The 17,148-nt window shown below is 41.9% G+C and overlaps 1 protein-coding gene across 8 annotated transcripts in view; it reads left to right on the top strand.

The window, feature by feature from the left end:
* PIKFYVE (phosphoinositide kinase, FYVE-type zinc finger containing) overlaps positions 1-17,148 on the top strand; it is a 68,765-nt gene that overhangs the window by 16,566 nt on the left and 35,051 nt on the right. For 6 of the 8 annotated variants that reach the window (XR_008577770.1, XM_054830800.1, XM_054830803.1 and 3 more), the window contains 7 exons: positions 1,610-1,699; positions 4,919-5,057; positions 7,702-7,859; positions 8,667-8,778; positions 10,490-10,637; positions 11,127-11,294; positions 16,781-16,843. Coding sequence is in view for 7 of the 8 variants with exons in the window: in XM_054830800.1 (XP_054686775.1) it covers positions 1,610-1,699; positions 4,919-5,057; positions 7,702-7,859; positions 8,667-8,778; positions 10,490-10,637; positions 11,127-11,294; positions 16,781-16,843 (878 nt within the window). In the remaining variant the exon portion in view is untranslated. The remainder of the gene's footprint in view (positions 1-1,609; positions 1,700-4,918; positions 5,058-7,701; positions 7,860-8,666; positions 8,779-10,489; positions 10,638-11,126; positions 11,295-16,780; positions 16,844-17,148) is intronic. The other 2 variants (XM_054830802.1, XM_054830805.1) reach the window with 1 other exon arrangement.

The raw sequence follows: 17,148 nt of genomic DNA, 5'->3' as shown, positions 1-17,148 counted from the left end.
GCTTTTTGGAGTATGGTGCTCCTATATGGAAACAATTAAATAATCAGTTTTAGGCCTAAATAAAGTACTTTATTTTTATATGTTTAATTTAATGTCATGGTCATCTAAAGCAGTAATATTGTAATGCTTAGGTTAAGTACTACCAAATTTTGAATTAGGGAATAAGTATGTGCGCTCGGAATGCTTCTCTGCAGGTGTACAAAAAGTAGAAGGTATCATTAATTCTGTCTTCGGATGGGTTCTTAGTATCTTTATTATGGCAATTCAACAGCTTGTAGACATGAACATGTAAAGAGACTATTTTATTTTGGGCAGCTTGTAGCACTCAAGTATAATACTGCCTATTCTTGAAAGGCTGATAACTCTTTCTATATTAGAACACTTAGTCTTGTTGGGAGACACTGAGTAAACATGGGCTGCTTCTGTGTGTGAGATTGAGATCAGGTATTTTGTTGTCGCTTTAGGAGGATTAAAATTTTCTTCAGCACTTGCTGCTCTTAAAATGTAAAACTTTGCAGTGGGCTACAGTGCTTTTTTAATACTGTATTTGGTAAGTTCCTGACTGGCCTTCAGAAGTTTAAACTCAAGACATTGAACTTAAATGGCACCACAGTGGAAAGCGGCAACTTACAGCTTCATAATGGAAGCAAAGTTATTTTTCTAATATGTGGCTTCTATGTGAGAAGTAGTTTGCTTCAGAAGAAAACTTTGGACTTGAATCTCTTCCCAAAATAATGTATCTGAGATAAGGCTCTTGCCTCTCCTGCTATCATATGCTGCAAAGCAGTGAGAAAAGCGTTTAGGTATTTACTTGTCTGATCTTGCTCTGCTTTTGGAGCAGTTGGAATGCAGAGGCATAGGCTCCTGCTTTAACTAACTTGAAAGGCTGTGTCCTTTTAAAGTGAAGGAGTGGTGTACTCTGGGCAAGTACAGCTACTCAGGCAAAGTTGTATTATGTACGTTTTCTCATGAAGAGTATTTCTTGTGCTAGTAACATGTCTGCATCACAGAGCACAGGCAGTAGGGCTGTATCAGTTGGAGTGCAGTGGCTTATATCTGATACAGTTTTGCCAGTAGGAATGTATATTCATGGTGTATGAACATCTGCTCTCCTTCCTCCTGGGGTGGAAGGAACAGGAGGGCAAGGGTGATAGTGATCAGGTTAAACAATTACAGAAGGTTGTCAGGCTATCTTGGTAAAAGCTGTCTAGCAAGAGCTATAGACAGCATTGCTTGGGTTGCAAAGATGACGCGTTGGGGAGATGGGGCAATGCCTCTACCTCCAAAGCATGGAATAGCAGCCTGTAAGGAAGGATGATGTGTAAAAAAGGGATATAGGGGAAGAGGGCAGGAAGGCAGGATAATACAAGTGGGAAGAGACTGTATTGTCCAAGACTTAAGTCTGAAGGGAGAATACGAGAGCACTGTCTTCCAGATATCATTGGCCAAGAGATGGGGAAAGATTTCCCTATTCCCTTGTTGATTTAACAATCATGGGTGTGAATGAGAGGTAATATTATAGTTAATGGTATTTTAATTCCAGCTGTTCTGATGCTGCTGCATGTGGCAGATCTCTCAAATATCTGTAACGTGCTCTTTTTCCTTGCAGTTTGATTCACCCAGACTCTTCAACTACCACATTGTCTGCACGCCTTGGGTCTGTCCAGGAGGATGCAGGGAAGTCGCCAGCAAGGAACAGGTAAACTAATCATATCTGACTATTTTCTGTTCTGGATGCACTCCTAGCATACACTTCACTGTAAAGCCTGTATTTTGGGGCTTGTTTTCACTGAGCATGCTGTTTCATGGCTAAAATGGGACACCTCATTACCCATATGTAATGGTAAGGGAAGACCATCTATGTACATATTCATATTAATAAATGTACTACTTTTGAGGAGCCTGTAGTTTGCTGCTGAAGTCAGTCGAATAGAGGTGGTGGTGAAGAGGACAGAAAGGGAAAGAAGCGGCTAAGAAAGGTAGAGTTCTGAGGAAGAGTAAAGGAAGTGAAGGAAGTAACATAGACTTGGTAATGGGAGGCAAAGACTGAGATCACGGAGGAGCAGAGGTGTAGTTTTTGTTTGTTTTGTGGGTTTTCCCCTACCCTCCCTCCTCTATCTGCTCTCTCTGCTCTTCCATTAAGTATAATCTTGTTTAAGTTACCAGGCTTCCTTAGGCTAAAATGTCATCATAGGTCTTTATGCAAGAGCGCTGGAATGAACTTGGAAATGTTCCTGAGAGCTTTAGTATAAATTGTGAATGCTTGAGTTTAATCCCACTAAATAGGCTGGTATTAGAAAAACAAGTAATTTCCACTTCACAGTTCTTTGGCTATGGTTCTGGTTACATACTTCCATTATGGGTAAAGTGGAGAAATAAAGGTGAGGCAAGGATATGAGGAACAGAGCAAAGATAATCCAAATTTCAGTGTTGGAGTCAGGGGACATTCAGAGACTTCTTTGCATTGGTGTTACAGGAATGCAGAAGATTCAGCAATTTGGAGGGATCTATTGGGACCAGCAAAGACTAGGGAACTCAGCTGAGAAGGATGCTGGGCATGCCTTTCAGGGAGCGGACTACTTGGAGCCTTTATCTTCTGTGGGTTGGAGATCGTTAGGAGGAGATGCACCCTGACTGTACAGCTGAGAACCAAAGATCTCACCTAAGGAGAGTAAATTACTGGTGAATAAATTAGTGCCCAAAATCAATTCTGGGCAAACATGGCAAGGAGTCCAGAATTAAAATTTCAATGCTAAATAACTGCAATGAGGACAAGAAATGTCTGAAACCTTGAGTATGCTCTCCTGCTTCCTGTTTGAACTGATGTCTATTTTAAAAGGCCTTTGCAGTTTGCTCACACATGCAGTAGTAAGAGGGTTCTAAGCTGGACTTGGCAGGCCCAAACTGCTCATTCAAGTTAAAATTTAACTCTCTGACTATTCGTGGCCTCACCATAGTACTTACCTGTCTGGACTCATGTTTGAGAAGTAACAATGAGGTATAGCCTATCTCTGTCAAAATTCTGAACCCGTGAAAACAAAGCTATTAGCTGTGGGATAAGCAATGCCAGCCTTTAGATCTTCTCAAAGCAGCTGTAGATGTTTCTTTGAGGCAGGCTTGACCATGCCTCTTGCTAGATGAGATGAAGCAAAAAAGATGCAGGTTGAGTGCCTTTAGATGCAGGTAGCAGAAGTTACTTAGTATTATTTGTTTTCCCTGTGCGTGGGGAATATGTGTTGTTTTTTTCAGACTGATTATTGATGGGGGAAAAAACAGCGCAACAGTCAAATGTTGCAAGCGGAGGGATTTGAACTTCTCCTTTGCAGGTCCTTCTGAAGGATAGGGATTTTCATTGCAAAATCTCCCGCTCTGTTTTTAAAAAAGGTAAATACAATAAAGTCCCAGATGTAATTGGTGACGATAAAGACACAGATATGAAATATGACTGTTCTAACTCTTGCTTAATGCCCTTTTACACAAATTAAAAATCCCTGCTGCTTACAGGTAGGTGGCACAGTTCAAATAGCTGTTGCGAAACAACTGGGAGGAGTGCTTAACGATGGACTTTCATGTCAATCTCATATTCTACATAAGAATGCTTTCTGTTAAGCTGCATAACTCTGCCAGTTCTAACTTTGTTTAACTTGAGAACATCTGAACAGTGGAAGACTGCCAGAGTTTTAGCCTGCCGTGAATGCCTGACTGTGACAAGTTTTTGCTTATCACCCCTAGATGTATATGGATGTAGTGCCGACATTAGTTTCCTTTGATTCTGCATAAATGACTGAAAAGGACCTAACTAAAACCCTTTACCAGTCCAGTATTCTTCTCAAGAGACAGAGGAGGAAAAAAGCAGTGATTTTGAGACTATTGTACCTTCAGTGCCTACTTTCTTGCAGTACAAAAGCTGAAATAGGGTGGCATTGCTATTCATGCCTGGTCTTAGTCATGTCATCCATTGAGAATTATTGGGAATAATTAGAGTGTCTGTTAGCCCGTTAGCAAGGCCTGTGAAGTTATCCGAGTTTCATTCCAAAGACTAGAGGCTCGCAACAGTTCTCATCCCTGTTGCTGTATGCAGAAGTGTTTTCCATCCTCAGTCCTTAGAGCACTGTTAGCACGAATAGCTTACACTGCATGCTTTTTGCAGTTGCACGATGAGAAGTTGCACTCTGATTATTCAGAGGCTTAGTTTAGTGGTGGGATCTTGGAGCAGAGGGTATCTGGAACTTGTATTTGCATTTGTAGCTTTGCAATGATTGTTGCAAAATGGTGTGTTTGTACTGGAGTGAATAGCCAAGATTTCTTAACAGCTGGGCTGAGATCAGGTGGATGCTCCATATCACAGTACAAGGAAAATTGCCAGCTGGTGTGGCCTCCAGCTTCAGCTGACAGTTTAGCCACCCTTAGGGAACAGGTGCTCAAACTTCCAGACTCTGCAAGCTGTAAGCCATGTATTTCAGAGAGCTGAGGAGAAGGAATTTTAAGTGGGTCAAGGAGAGGAGGAATCTCGGTGCCCTGTTACAGGCATCCTGGTGTTGGCTGCCCTTGCTAGCATCTGTCTTGCCTCCAAACCACTGGAGCTTCTAATTGCCCAGCATCCCATGCCTTCTCCAGTCTATTCAAATGCAGACATGTATGAATTGCTGTGCCTAAACTTAGTTCTAACTGCTTCCTACAAAGAGCTTTACAAAAGTTTGTTTAACTTAGATGTTCCAAAGCAATACACTTTTTTCCTAGGGATCCTTTCTTCTGCTTTGACTGGGGAGGAAGCTTTAAGCAGTAAGTCTGTACTGAGGAGAGTGAACAATGTCACAGGCTTAAGTTCCTTTTTAGCATGCTAGAAGATCAATGTCTGCTCTGGTGAAGCACTGCACAATGAACACTTACACTTCAATTCTTCTCTCTTCCACTACAGATCAGCCAGCATCACTAACCTGTCGCTGGATCGGTCAGGTTCACCAATGGTGCCTGCCTATGAGACATCCGTCAGCCCCCAGGCCAGTCGCACACATATGAAGGCAGAGACCAGTGAGGATGAGCGCAAAATCCTTCTGGTACCTTACAGACTTCTGTTTGTCTTGCTGTGTGAAGGCAATGAAGTTTGCCTTTCTTGTGTCATGCAGCAGGAGTACCTTGCTGCATTTAAAGGCTCTTGTCTGAGCACTCTTACCTGGACCCCTCCTCCGGGTGGTGCAGGGATGGAGAATATAGATGCTGCTTTGGACACTTCTGTCTACCTGAAACAAATCACAGGTTCATGTGGTGTTTGCATAAAAGTGTTTACAGTTTTAGTCTTGGAAAGTGTGTTACGCAGTGTGGAGTTGGTGTATGGTGGCTCCTTGTGGATTAAACCTGTCATGGTTGCAGCTGTAACGCTATGACCTCATTCTGTATTTCTCCAAGTTCAGATTTTGCCTTTCATAGGCTGCGTAATTGGAAACATTTAATGATTGCTTTAAAATCGTTACACCATGATGAATGAGTTACAGCCCCTCCCCTTGTTTGCAGAGTAAATATAACATTTTGTAGAAGGTTGTAGTGACGTACTTGTTCGAAGAAAATTCAATGTGCAACAGTGTTCTGTGTAATCCTATTATCCCCTCCCCACAGAGGCAGTGTTGTAGGTGGCAGTTACTGTACAATGTTCAGTAGAAAACAGTGTTTCTTTTCTTTGAGGGAGGGGAAGTGTTTCCAACAAATAGGGCAAAAAAGATGCAGAGAAGGGAAGGGAGAGTTTTTCACACATTAAAAGATTCAAGATTGTTCCCCATTGCCAATTTAAAATCAGGAAGGCTAATTTCTGTGTTGTCAGGTATCTGCCTGCTGTCAGCAAAATGCATACAAGTATTCCTGAGGGTGCAGAAACGCTCTAGTTCCTGTTCAGTTGCACAACTCCTTCCCAGGGTGCTCTGTAAATGGATACCCATGTGAGGGGAAAAACATTTTCAAGACATGTCTTTATACCACCCTACCCCATGCATGTATTTTAATGCAGGGAAAGTGAAATTTACAATGCTATGAATGCAACTTGGACCAAGATGATCATGTCCTAGTGCACTTCAGCTTCACATTGTTTTTTAATTTTTTGTCTGTTTCCTTCCTTGTGGGAGAAGATGATTAATAGTATTGCTTCTGTTGATGTAAGAGCAGAAAATGCAGTGTCAATTAATGTAGGATTTTCTGTGAATACCCACTGTTTGTTTAATGCCCTTAGCATGTGGACCTGACTCTCTATTAGGAGTTAATTTAAAGCTTAACATATTCCATTCAGAAGACTAATGAACTTTACTCATGAAATAAAAGGTAGGGGAATATGTATGTACGCTGGGGTAAGCACCTACTTCTGTGAACTAGAGGTCAAAATCCTTGAGTTGAAAGTATTTGCTGTGTTCTGCCAGTTTGTCTAGTTTACTGAATTCACCATGTGAGTTACAGGTAAACTACAAGGTAGCTGAACTGTGGAATCGCCAGTTGCATGAAATCTTTTGATCCTATGACATGTTCCGTTACTGATCCACTTGACTCTATACCTGGTACGAAAGGGGAGCTGCTGACATTAGTTTTAGGATAATATCCAGGACAGCCACTGCTGGAAATAAAAGCAACAAGCTAGTCCAGTAACAGAAGTGGAGCAAAATTCTTGGATCTCAGGGCACCTTTGGGAAAGTTCAATAATATAGTTCTGGCAGTTAACTGGAAAGCTGAAACCAGTTAAAATTTAATTAAAGATATTTTTTTTCTCTGTTAGACGAAAATAGAATCAGTGAGGCATTTGAGAAATTGAGTTGCAGTGTCTCTTCTCCACCCCTTGAGGTGCTCTGTTGCTCTCTCCAAAATAATTTCAGGTCCCAGTTTCCACTCTGCAGCAATAGGTTGTGCTGTGCTAAACCAGGGTACATATAGGAAAGCAAAAGGGGCCAGGTGCAGAGAGACAGCTCAGTTTGGATGGAGCATAGCCTACGCAAGAGTTGGCACACATGCTCAACAGGCCCCAAAATAAGTTCGAGGTACAGGCTTAAGTGTTCCAAGTGGTAAAGGGAAGAGATCCACAGAGTAAAAAATGGTTAATTGAGTTGGGGGAGTACAGACCTTTTTTGCTTAGTGGTTAAAACTAGCAGTGTCTAAAAAAGGCTTGGTAGTGGACAATAAAAAGGGAATCCCCCATAAGAAATGGTATCCCAGCACTTGGAAATAGCAGTGTGCATTGCTGTGTCAAGTACTTGCTTTATATCTGGGCTTGATAATGGACTGGTATGCTTCACAAAGCCTAGGTTGCGCACAGATTATATAGGAAAAACCCTCTTCCAAAGGATTAGTTTTCTATGATTCTATGATTTACACACACCACCTGAGTTTGAGATTAGGGTGCAAGAAGGCAGTAGTGAGGACGTAAGTATCTTGTAGGCAGTACAAAATCTTGCCACATTAAAAACAAGACCCCCTTTACTCTGAGGGTACCTGCTTTGTTTCTTCCTTGTTCTCTCAACTTTATATATAAGGAAGGATATAAGGAGCTGATCTCATGTCTGTTTGCCATTTCTGTTTGCACCTTTGCATAGGTTGTGCAGAATGGCTTAGATTTTATGCCTGTTTCTGGAGGGCTCTTGATCTAAAAGCTGATCTGAGGACCCAGGTTGATGCCCTTGAAACCAGTGCTAAGGTCAGACTAGTAAGTAACTTGCATGTCTCCTTGTCCAGGACTCAGTCCAGCTGAAAGATCTGTGGAAGAAAATCTGCCATCACAACAGTGGGATGGAGTTTCAAGACCATCGCTACTGGCTACGGACACATCCCAACTGCATTGTGGGAAAAGAGCTGGTCAACTGGCTCATCAGAAATGGACACATAACCACAAGGTAACCCTGATGCTTTAGTACAACAGGTGTCTCCTGTCTCTGTGACAGGAGGTTGTGAGTTTAGCTGATAGTGTCTTAGACTGCAGAGATAGACCCCTTTGCAGGGAGATGAGAGAGAAAGAAAGAAAGCTCAGATCTCTTCTTTACTGCCTACCAAAGCAGGCAGGGTTCTGACTCTGGCCCAAAACAACAGGGCACCGGGGGCTGTCTGGTTTGGGAGCTGGTGTGGGAAGCAGCTTATGGGACAAGTATCACTCAGACAGATGGAGAACAGTGAGTGTATTTCAAAGACTGTCCAGAAAATGTTCACTGATATTCCAAAGGGCAAGTCTGCCCCTGGGATCAGAGATCACTAATAGTGTTTGATAGCTAAACTTTTTGTGGGGCTGGCAGGCTTTTAACCTTCTAAGTGAGTATAAAGAATCTGGTGTATTTAACTATGTGAGAGGGAGATAAGAGATGCTTCTTAAGTTTAGAGCAACGGTCCTTACTCAGCAGAGATGCTCGGTATGTGTAACTCAAGCTAACACTATTGGAGGAGCACAAACAATATGTCTTAATCATGTTGGACACCTCAGCTGAGTTTAGGGTACTGGCAGTCTTTTTGTCTGGCTCCATACTTGAACCAGTCACTCTGCTGCCTCTCCACAGTATTTTAAATAGTGCCTGGTTAAACATGGCAATGGGATACTGGTGAGTCAAATAATGCATAGCAAATGACTTTTTCCTTTTGTAGCATGCTTGTACCATAAACCATTTGTGTGTAGAACTAGACCTAGAAAACCATCTCTATTCTTATACCTCCAGGGTCCAAGCCATTGCAATAGGACAAGCGTTGGTTGATGGACGCTGGCTAGAATGTGTCAGTCATCATGACCAGCTCTTCAGAGATGAGTATGCTCTCTACAGACCATTGCAGGTAAAAGGAGTGAGAAAGCTATGGGTCTTGCTGGGCTTGGCTGCTGACTAAAATCTTTTCTAATCCTGTTCTCAGCAGCTGTTGTATGTTTTCTAAATCAGCTCTCCTGTACAGAGAACTGGGATCCAGGCCTTTTTCCTTAGTGGTTTAAAGCCTGAGGAAGCTGCATTTGCCCAGAAAGCTTTGGGGCTGTTCTCTGCGGAGTTTGAGTTGTTACATGTAGTGCTGCCTAAAGTGAAGGAAAGGGTCTCTAGTCAAGGCCAGCTCCTCTCATGGTGCGCATCTTCCATGGAGGCCTTGGAATGGCACAGTCTGTGCTCACGTCAGCTGTGCTGTCATGTGCAGAATCTAGAATCTGTGTGCTATTACTGGTGTCTGAGACACAATGGTGGTCTTGTGTTTCAAAATTTCTTCTTTAAAAACTTCCAAAGAATGGATATTTTATATATACAGTATCAGATCTTCTTATATATTGTATTGGTAATCTTCTTCTGAAAGGGCGGAGTCTTTGTCATGTCTCCCAAGTAGGACTGGCTAGCTGAGGGGGAGGCAGGGAACCGGTGACCAGAGATGTTATGCCACTGTATTTCATAGCAATCAAACTTGCTGAGGTGTAAGAGCAGTCACTAGCCTGTGTGATTGGATTGGTTTTTAACTTGAACAGAGTATCTCTGTAGCTTCTATGTTACCTGAAAGCATTCAGTTGAGTCTTTCATGTTCTGCAGGTTCTCACAATAAACAATGGCTCAGCTGTCACGTGGACCTCAGTCAGAAAGCTTACAGCTGTTAGCATCTTGTCTTTCTCGTGCATTTCAGCTCTTGGCCACAGTCACATAGTCTTCCACTGAGATCGCTCTGGGCTTCATCTGGCATCTCAGCTAGTTAACTGCACTGTCTCAGCTTGCTAGTAAAAGTTTGCCCTTAACTAGCAAGTGCTTGTGGATCCCTGTTTGTAACTATTTGTAAGAGGCTTATGTTATTCAAGCTTTAAAGCCTGTTCATGTTCTCATCAGCTGAAAGCAGTGCCTGATCTTGTTTCTCCTGGACAAGAGTCAGGAGAAAGTGTGTTGTTGACTCAGTTGCTTGCTGCAATTACTGTAGCCAAAGGGATGATAGTGAGAACTTCCTCTTGAGGTGACTGGAGGCATCAGGATGGCTGATGGAAATTGCTTAGATGCTCTCCAGGTTCTCTGACACTCTAGCCAGGCTTTGTTTTGACACAGTAGCCCCAGCTAGAGCCTGACTTGTGAGTGAAACTCATGGAGCTACTTCGGTCAGTCACAGAGTTGCTCTGGTAACTTAGAATTGGCCTCCACCAAAAGCTGCATGTGCTGGTTTCTGGGCAAAGGATATGATCATCACCCACCTCGGCTGGGGATAGGAAGCTTTCAAAACTGCTTAGCTGGATGTGGTGACAGAAAATGTGCAGTAAATTTGTCCTTTAGTGCCACTTAGTCACAACTTCTGTGGAGGTGGGGAGGAGGCAGAGACTAAGCATGTGGGAATTGTAAAGAAATACTTGCTTCCTGTCCCAAAGAGTTCCCATTTCACGCAAAGGGGCATGGCTCTGACTAACCTTGTTCAGCCCACTGAAAGTATCCTCTGATTTTTAAAATGTCTGATCTGTATTTGTAGCAGGCTGCTTCCTAAGGCTGCTTGATATTTCAGCAGAGCTGCACTTTAAGTCCTTTTTTTCTTCCTTTTCTTCTAGAGCACGGAGTTCTCTGAAACCCCATCTCCAGACAGTGACTCTGTGAACTCTGTAGAGGGGCACTCTGAGCCATCCTGGTTCAAAGACATCAAGTTTGATGACAGTGACACAGAGCAGATTGCTGATGAAGGAGAAGATAACTTAGCCAGTGAGTGTCACCTGAGTCTTGTTCTCACTGCCTTCTCCCCTGTTATCCCCAGTCCTTCGGGACATAGTAGTTTAACCATGTCTTGCTTTATGTGTGCGTTTGTCTGTGTGCGCATGGGACTGTAAGGATCTAAGCGAACTATAACCTAGCTAGTCCTCCTGTTTCTTATGATGGATATAGTATTTTGTATTTAGTGGAACTGGTAAAGCTTCATACTTCTAACGGAGGAGAAGCATGTAAATTGCTGCCTTCTGTTTCTCAGGCAGGCTTCTGCTTGATTTGGGCCCTATAGTAATGCACTAAAGAATGCCCAATATGTCAGCATGCACACATGAAGATAAGATTAGAACTATGAAAAAACTGTATTCCTGTAGTATTGCACACTGGTCTTTATGTATTAAAGACAATTTTTCTCCTCTCCGGTACCCTCATGATACCCATTTGAACCCTTCTCCTCCCTGTATCTTCCCCCTTACCCAACACTAAAAGATTCCGCCAGCCCTAGCAAGCGCACTTCAGTCAGCAGCTTCCAGTCCACAATGGACAGTGATTCAGCCGCCTCCATCAGCCTGAACGTGGAGCTGGACAACGTGAACTTCCATATCAAGAAGCACTCCAAGTACCCACATGTGCCCCCTCACCCTGCCGACCAAAAAGGTATGAGGTAGTCACCAGCTGGAGTTGCACATGATGGAGAGCTGGGCCCTAATAATACTGACCTATTTGGACACTACTTCTGTAGCTGTCTTACAGAGGGGGAAATATGACATGTAGCTGGCACTTGCTTGCAGTTTTGATGTGCTTACCTCTGAGAAGGCTCAGTAGACCTGTTGAAACACCTTCTCTGCAGAGTGTGTAACTTCCCCTGTGACTTTCTCTTTGCAGTTGAAGCAAAGTCTCCTGTCCATACATAAAAGGGCAGATCCACATATACAGTTTCTGGCTAACTGGGGTGGAAAAATAGTCCGTGCATAAACCAGTTTGATATGTATCTCTACAGTTTGAGATAAACTGGAAAAGCAAGCAAGAAAAAAACCCCAAAAACCAACCAACCAAAATTAACTTGGAAGAGCTCTGTGCTGACTTCTAATTGTATCTTAAGAAGCTTACATTTGACAGAAGAATCTTGCTGATGAGCAGTAGGGCCTAACTAAATCCACATATGTAACATTTCTTCAAAAGAGAACACCCACTTAAGCAAAGTAGGAAGAAATCAAATACTCAGTATTGAAGACTTCTTTTGAATTTTTTTTCTCCTAACTAAATTGGAAGACTGTAACTATAAGCAAAATCTTTATGGAAAAAAATAATGTCCCTGCTTGTTGACAACTGCATTCTCTAAATTGGACAAGGGCTGACTGAAAGGAGGGCTTGCCACAGGCTTGGGTCTGGTATATTCTAGTTGCTTTACATGCTGGGTAGCAATTGATGTCTTTCTCTGCTTCCTTACCTAAGGCTACATCAGCTCTGTAGACTTCTATCTCTGGCTGCTTCTAAGAAGTTTCTTATTCTTAATTATTGTTTCACCCCACCCCTTCAGTATTTCCAACTTTAAAAGATGATTCAGTATTAAATAATTTGGACTCCTTCTAATGAATTAATCCTTCTATAAAGTCTAATGGATCTCTTCTGTCGTGGATCAGAATGCAAGACTTACCTTTTGCTTGCATACAGATTGCATTTTCTGAAACTGCAGTGGTCACTGAAGAGAATGACGGAGAAGAACTGGTCACAGTTGTATTTCAAAGTATGTTAGACGTGGGAGAGAGAGTGAGACAAATTAGAGGGGGCCTATTGTCGTTACATTTTGTTATTTGCTAAAAATATGTCTAGAAGAAGGGAAATCATAGCTGCTTATTTTTTGCCCCCAAAGAGAGGAGCAGAGCAGGTTCAAAATTTGACTTGATGTCAACAGTAGGGATGGGTTATCAGCACTACTGGCACCAGCTTGTTATTGATTCCTTTCAGCATGTTTCCAGTTCATGCCCTAATCAAATGAAGAGCTAATGCATCTGCAGGGAAGGAAAGGTGTGGAGAGGGAGAGTATATCAGCGAATTCCTATTAGGAAGGAGGGATTCTAGATTAAGTGAGCTTGAAAAAGGCCCAGGTGTGCTGTAGTATCCTATGAATTTACAGCTGTAGCAGGTTTATCTTTATCAGTGTGTGTTGGCAGTAAAGCAGGCAGTAGTCAGTTTGGCTCTGACCAGTGTTAAAGGACTTGTAGAGTGATAGTCTTGGTTTGGATATATCTCAGTCTTTATCTCCTTATTCAAAAAGGAGTACATGATGAAGGGGAAACATAAGAGAACCTACCTCTCTCGGAAACTGTTGACCAAATCAAAGCTTCTCGTAGCTAGAACTGAAGCTCTTGTGAGAAAGATTTTGATGATGGAGAGGTCGGAGAAGATCAGCAGCAAAGGCAAGTGGTGAGGAAACTGAAATGAGAGAGATTTCTCCTTTTGAATTATATTTGTTGGCAGCACTCTGCTGTCTGTGGTGCATCTCTGCTGACTAGTCTTTGTTATCTGTTCCTGAAATGTGTGGTCTCTTAACCAGATTATTCTGTAGGAGTGTTAATTTGTAGTAGAAAACTGGGAACAATTCCCTTTAAGAGAATGGATTTCCCTTGAGGGAAAAGCATCAGTAATGTGCCCAGAACTGGGATAGGGTGGAGATATGAGTCATTAAAATGCACTGTGGAGAGGTAGGTATCCTTCAGTTTTTGAAAAATCTATATCCTCTGCAAATACAGAGGACTTACTGTACATCTTTTTTTTTTTTTGGATTCCTGGCATGAAATTTCCTAGAGGAAAGGCCTAACCAGGGAGCAACAAGTTAAAATGAATGACAACATCTTGAATAGCAAGAAACACTTCTTGGCTATAGGGAGACTGAAATTTTGTAGGTACTTAAATGTTTTTTATTCAAGACCTTCAAAAATTAGGTGGGACAGAACTCTACAGTGCCTAGAGTAGTAAAACAGATGAATTCTAAAACTTTGTTCTGGAAATATTAAAGTCAGAGTGCAAAGACTTTCACCTTGTGTTCATGATTTTTCCTGGCTACATTCAACAAAAGATGCCATCCAGGATGTTACAGAGTATCACAATGATTAGACAGCCAAGACTAGATAGTTAAACTTGTATGTAAAGTGGGACATGGTTATTTTAAGAACAGAGTACTGTAGTCAATCAGTGACATAGTGTGTTTGCTGCTATCAGGGGTCAGCAACTTCCCTATGACCATTATGGACGCATGTTTTGGCTTGATTTCATTGGAGTTGTCTTTTGTCCTTAGACTGGATGATAGTGACTTAATTTTCTTTGAAATAATGAAGTAAAACTGAAGATCACACCTGAAACTGAAGATTTGAGGCTAGTAACTCAATTTCCTCACAACTGTGTAAATTACAGTCATTGAGGGAGAACTGACAGGACAAAACATCAGTGCTAGAAGTGCAGGTCAGCTTTAAGGGGTTAGTGGGTTTTTTCAAATGATTAAAGGATATGCAATTTCCACTAGTCACAGAGGTCAGCTGCTTTGAAGCAATGGCCTGTGATGTACCAGCTGTGTTTTAGAACAGAGTGGTTTGTATACAGTCTGAGTCTAATGGCAGGACTTCTTATGATGTTACGGGCTGACTAATGTCTGATGTGTTTCCATGAAATTCTAGTGACTCCAAGTTAGCTGGCTTGTAGTATCTTACAAGTGAGTAGTATAGTGACTCATTTGTAGTATCATCTGCCTAAAGACATTGGTACTGTATAGTGTGTATCAAAATGGGAAACAAAGTAAAATTGCTTTCTGCATTTAAATTGAAGGAAGATATTAAGTGACTTATTTTAAATGTGGGTTTATTTGCTGGTTTTGGAGAGATACAGTTATCAATATGGGAAACTTTATTTTCTAAATGTCCTTGCAGTCAGATGTCCTTGATCCTGGTAGGAGGTATTTTGGGTAGATAGTTTTTGATACCTGCATCTAGTTAGGAGGGGGGGAAGAGAAGAGTGTCTGAGTAACCACAACACAGTTCCTTATCGTCATTGCCAGGAGTCCTTTTGGTGCACCTTCTTTTGAAAAGGTGCACATCAGTTTTCAGTGGATATCTGTGGATGCATGCATCCTTGTTTGTGTATCTAGAGGAAAAGCTGTGGTTGCTGCCCAGTCTGTTTTTGGTGTTTAACCAGAGCAATCTGTAAGGTGTATAAAATCCGTACCTGTTGGTTTCCATTGGAGACCTGTGGATTTCTGTGTGTGTTGTGGTATTTGCTTCCAATGATGCCCTCGAATCAGACCTAGGAATTTGTATGTTCTGGAGTGGTGGTTTTTTGTTCTGTTGTTGTTTTGCTTGGGTGAAGTTTTTCAGGGGAGCCTGTAAGATAGTCTCTTGATAGCTAACTGCTTGCAGACAAGGCTGCAAAATATACTACATGAAATTTCTCCCTCCTAACATTCTGTGGAGCATGATGTATGTAGGGATGGTATGAGGTAAGAAACGTGTGTGTTAGCCACTCTCACCATCTCAAACTTGCGCCTATGAGTGTGTTATTTGTCCAGTTGAGGAAGGGGTATGGTATCTTTGTCAGGAACTTCCCCTGGGGCACAGTTGGAAGCAAAGTTATAGGAAGTGAAGCTGTATTGAAGGGAAGTGTTCCTGGTTTGGAGGTGCCACCTGTGTATGTCCAGAGCATAACTAAGTTTAGGTTTCAGCTGGGGTTAACTCCTGCCTTGGCTGTGCCAGTCAGGGATATGTGTCAGACGTAATTTGAGTGTGTTCACAGTAAGAGCTGTTGTCCTGAGGCTGTTGCAAGATGGAGAGGGATGGAGGTGCTAGTATACATGTGTAGGTACTCCATGACATTACTTTCTCCAGGTAGTCTGTGGGGCTGTGGGTGAATGAATACTGAGGGTAAGCCAACTTTTATCAAGCAGTAGGTTGCTTGTAATGCTAAACTCTTCATCTAAGCAAGAGATGAAAGGAGTCTGCAAATAACCATCAAGCTGCAAGGGAGGCTTGCAACTTCTCTTTGCTACATTGATCATCTATTGAGTATCTGTTTGCAAACTGGTCAACTGTAGACAAGCTCAGATTTTTTAACTGGTGGCGTATAAGGGGTCTCTTAAGTGCTGCTGTTCAGAGAGTCGTGATTGCTTGTGTCCTGTCAACTTTCTGTTGCTTTCTGTTGGTGTCTGAAAGCTGCCTGGCTTTGCATTCTGTTTGTGGCAGCAGGTCTGGACCATTCTCAGGAAAGCTGATAAAGGGTTAGCTTCAGGCTTCAGATCATCACGCTGTATAAGCAGTTGGGCTATTGTTCTTGTTTTCCCACTGTGCAATCCCTTTTTGTAGAATTAAGGAACAAACTAAAGGCACAACAAGCTAATGGCCTCTGTAGAAAACAAGCTTTTTGTAGCCAGCCAGCCTGCATGAAAGATCAAGATCTAGCAAGCTAAACAAGTGTAGTAGATGGAGCTTCATCCTATTTCCCATATGTAAAGTGATACGTAACTCTTGCTTTCCTCTGCTGCTGGGCATCCGCCTCTGTCAGCATGGATTCCTCAAAACGCTTTAAACTGTTTTAGACTTTAGACTTCTAGCTCTTGAAAGGCAGGCTGGTTTGTTTTTTTTTTTTTTTTTTTTTTGTTTCCTTCAGTGTGTAAGATAAATCTTAAGGCTGGTCTCTCCCTCAGTCTAAGATACTGTATTGGAGTGTGAGAGCAAAATGGCTTCTGAAGTGGCATTTTTAGAACAGAGTGAGGAGGCTGTTCCCTGTCTGGACATTCCCATGGTCTGCTGGCAGCTTAACACATTTGTATTCAGATCTAGAAAAGTGTGGTGTGGGTCAATCGGAAAAGCAAACTCTTAACTCCTAGTTCAGTCTTTGCTCGTGTCTACTTTGTTTTGTTTCTTCACAGTAATAAGTACTATTTTCTTGTTGTCTTAGAACTTTTTGATAGAACAAGAATGAGAGGATATTCTTGCCTTGACCACTCATCAAGCTGTTGCTAAATTGGTGACTAAACACTTAGATGAGTAATGCTGCTGCTTCTGGTGTGGGCGTGTACATTGTAATTATATGGGTGCACCAGTGTAACCTGTCATTTTTTTTGCCTCCGCCTATCTCCCTCTTCTCTCTTCTTTCAGAGTACTTGAATCCTGAAAACGGAGGGCAGCAGATGTTCTCTATAAGTGATGCTTTTATTAAAGGTAAGGAGAAACTTCAAATGTTGCTGTTGTGTGGATTTAATATAACGATGAAAACTCCTCAATATCCCTTTAATAGGGCATTGACCCTTTAAAAATATTTACTTGACAGTAAAACTGAACTTACTTGTGGTAAAACTGATATATAAACTATACTCTTAACCTTTTTGAATGCGCTATCAAGCTTAAATTTCTTTCACTTCTCAGATTTCTTCATGCAAAAGCACTCAAAGAAAAGCTTTTACTTTTCTTTTTTTAAAAATAAGTGTAAATGGCAAGTCTGTTCACAACTTCCCCACCCACAGACT

Source organism: Grus americana, chromosome 6 (assembly GCF_028858705.1).
Source record: "Grus americana isolate bGruAme1 chromosome 6, bGruAme1.mat, whole genome shotgun sequence".
Classification (NCBI taxonomy): Eukaryota; Metazoa; Chordata; class Aves; order Gruiformes; family Gruidae; genus Grus; species Grus americana.
This window is presented reverse-complemented; position numbering and strand designations above follow the sequence as displayed.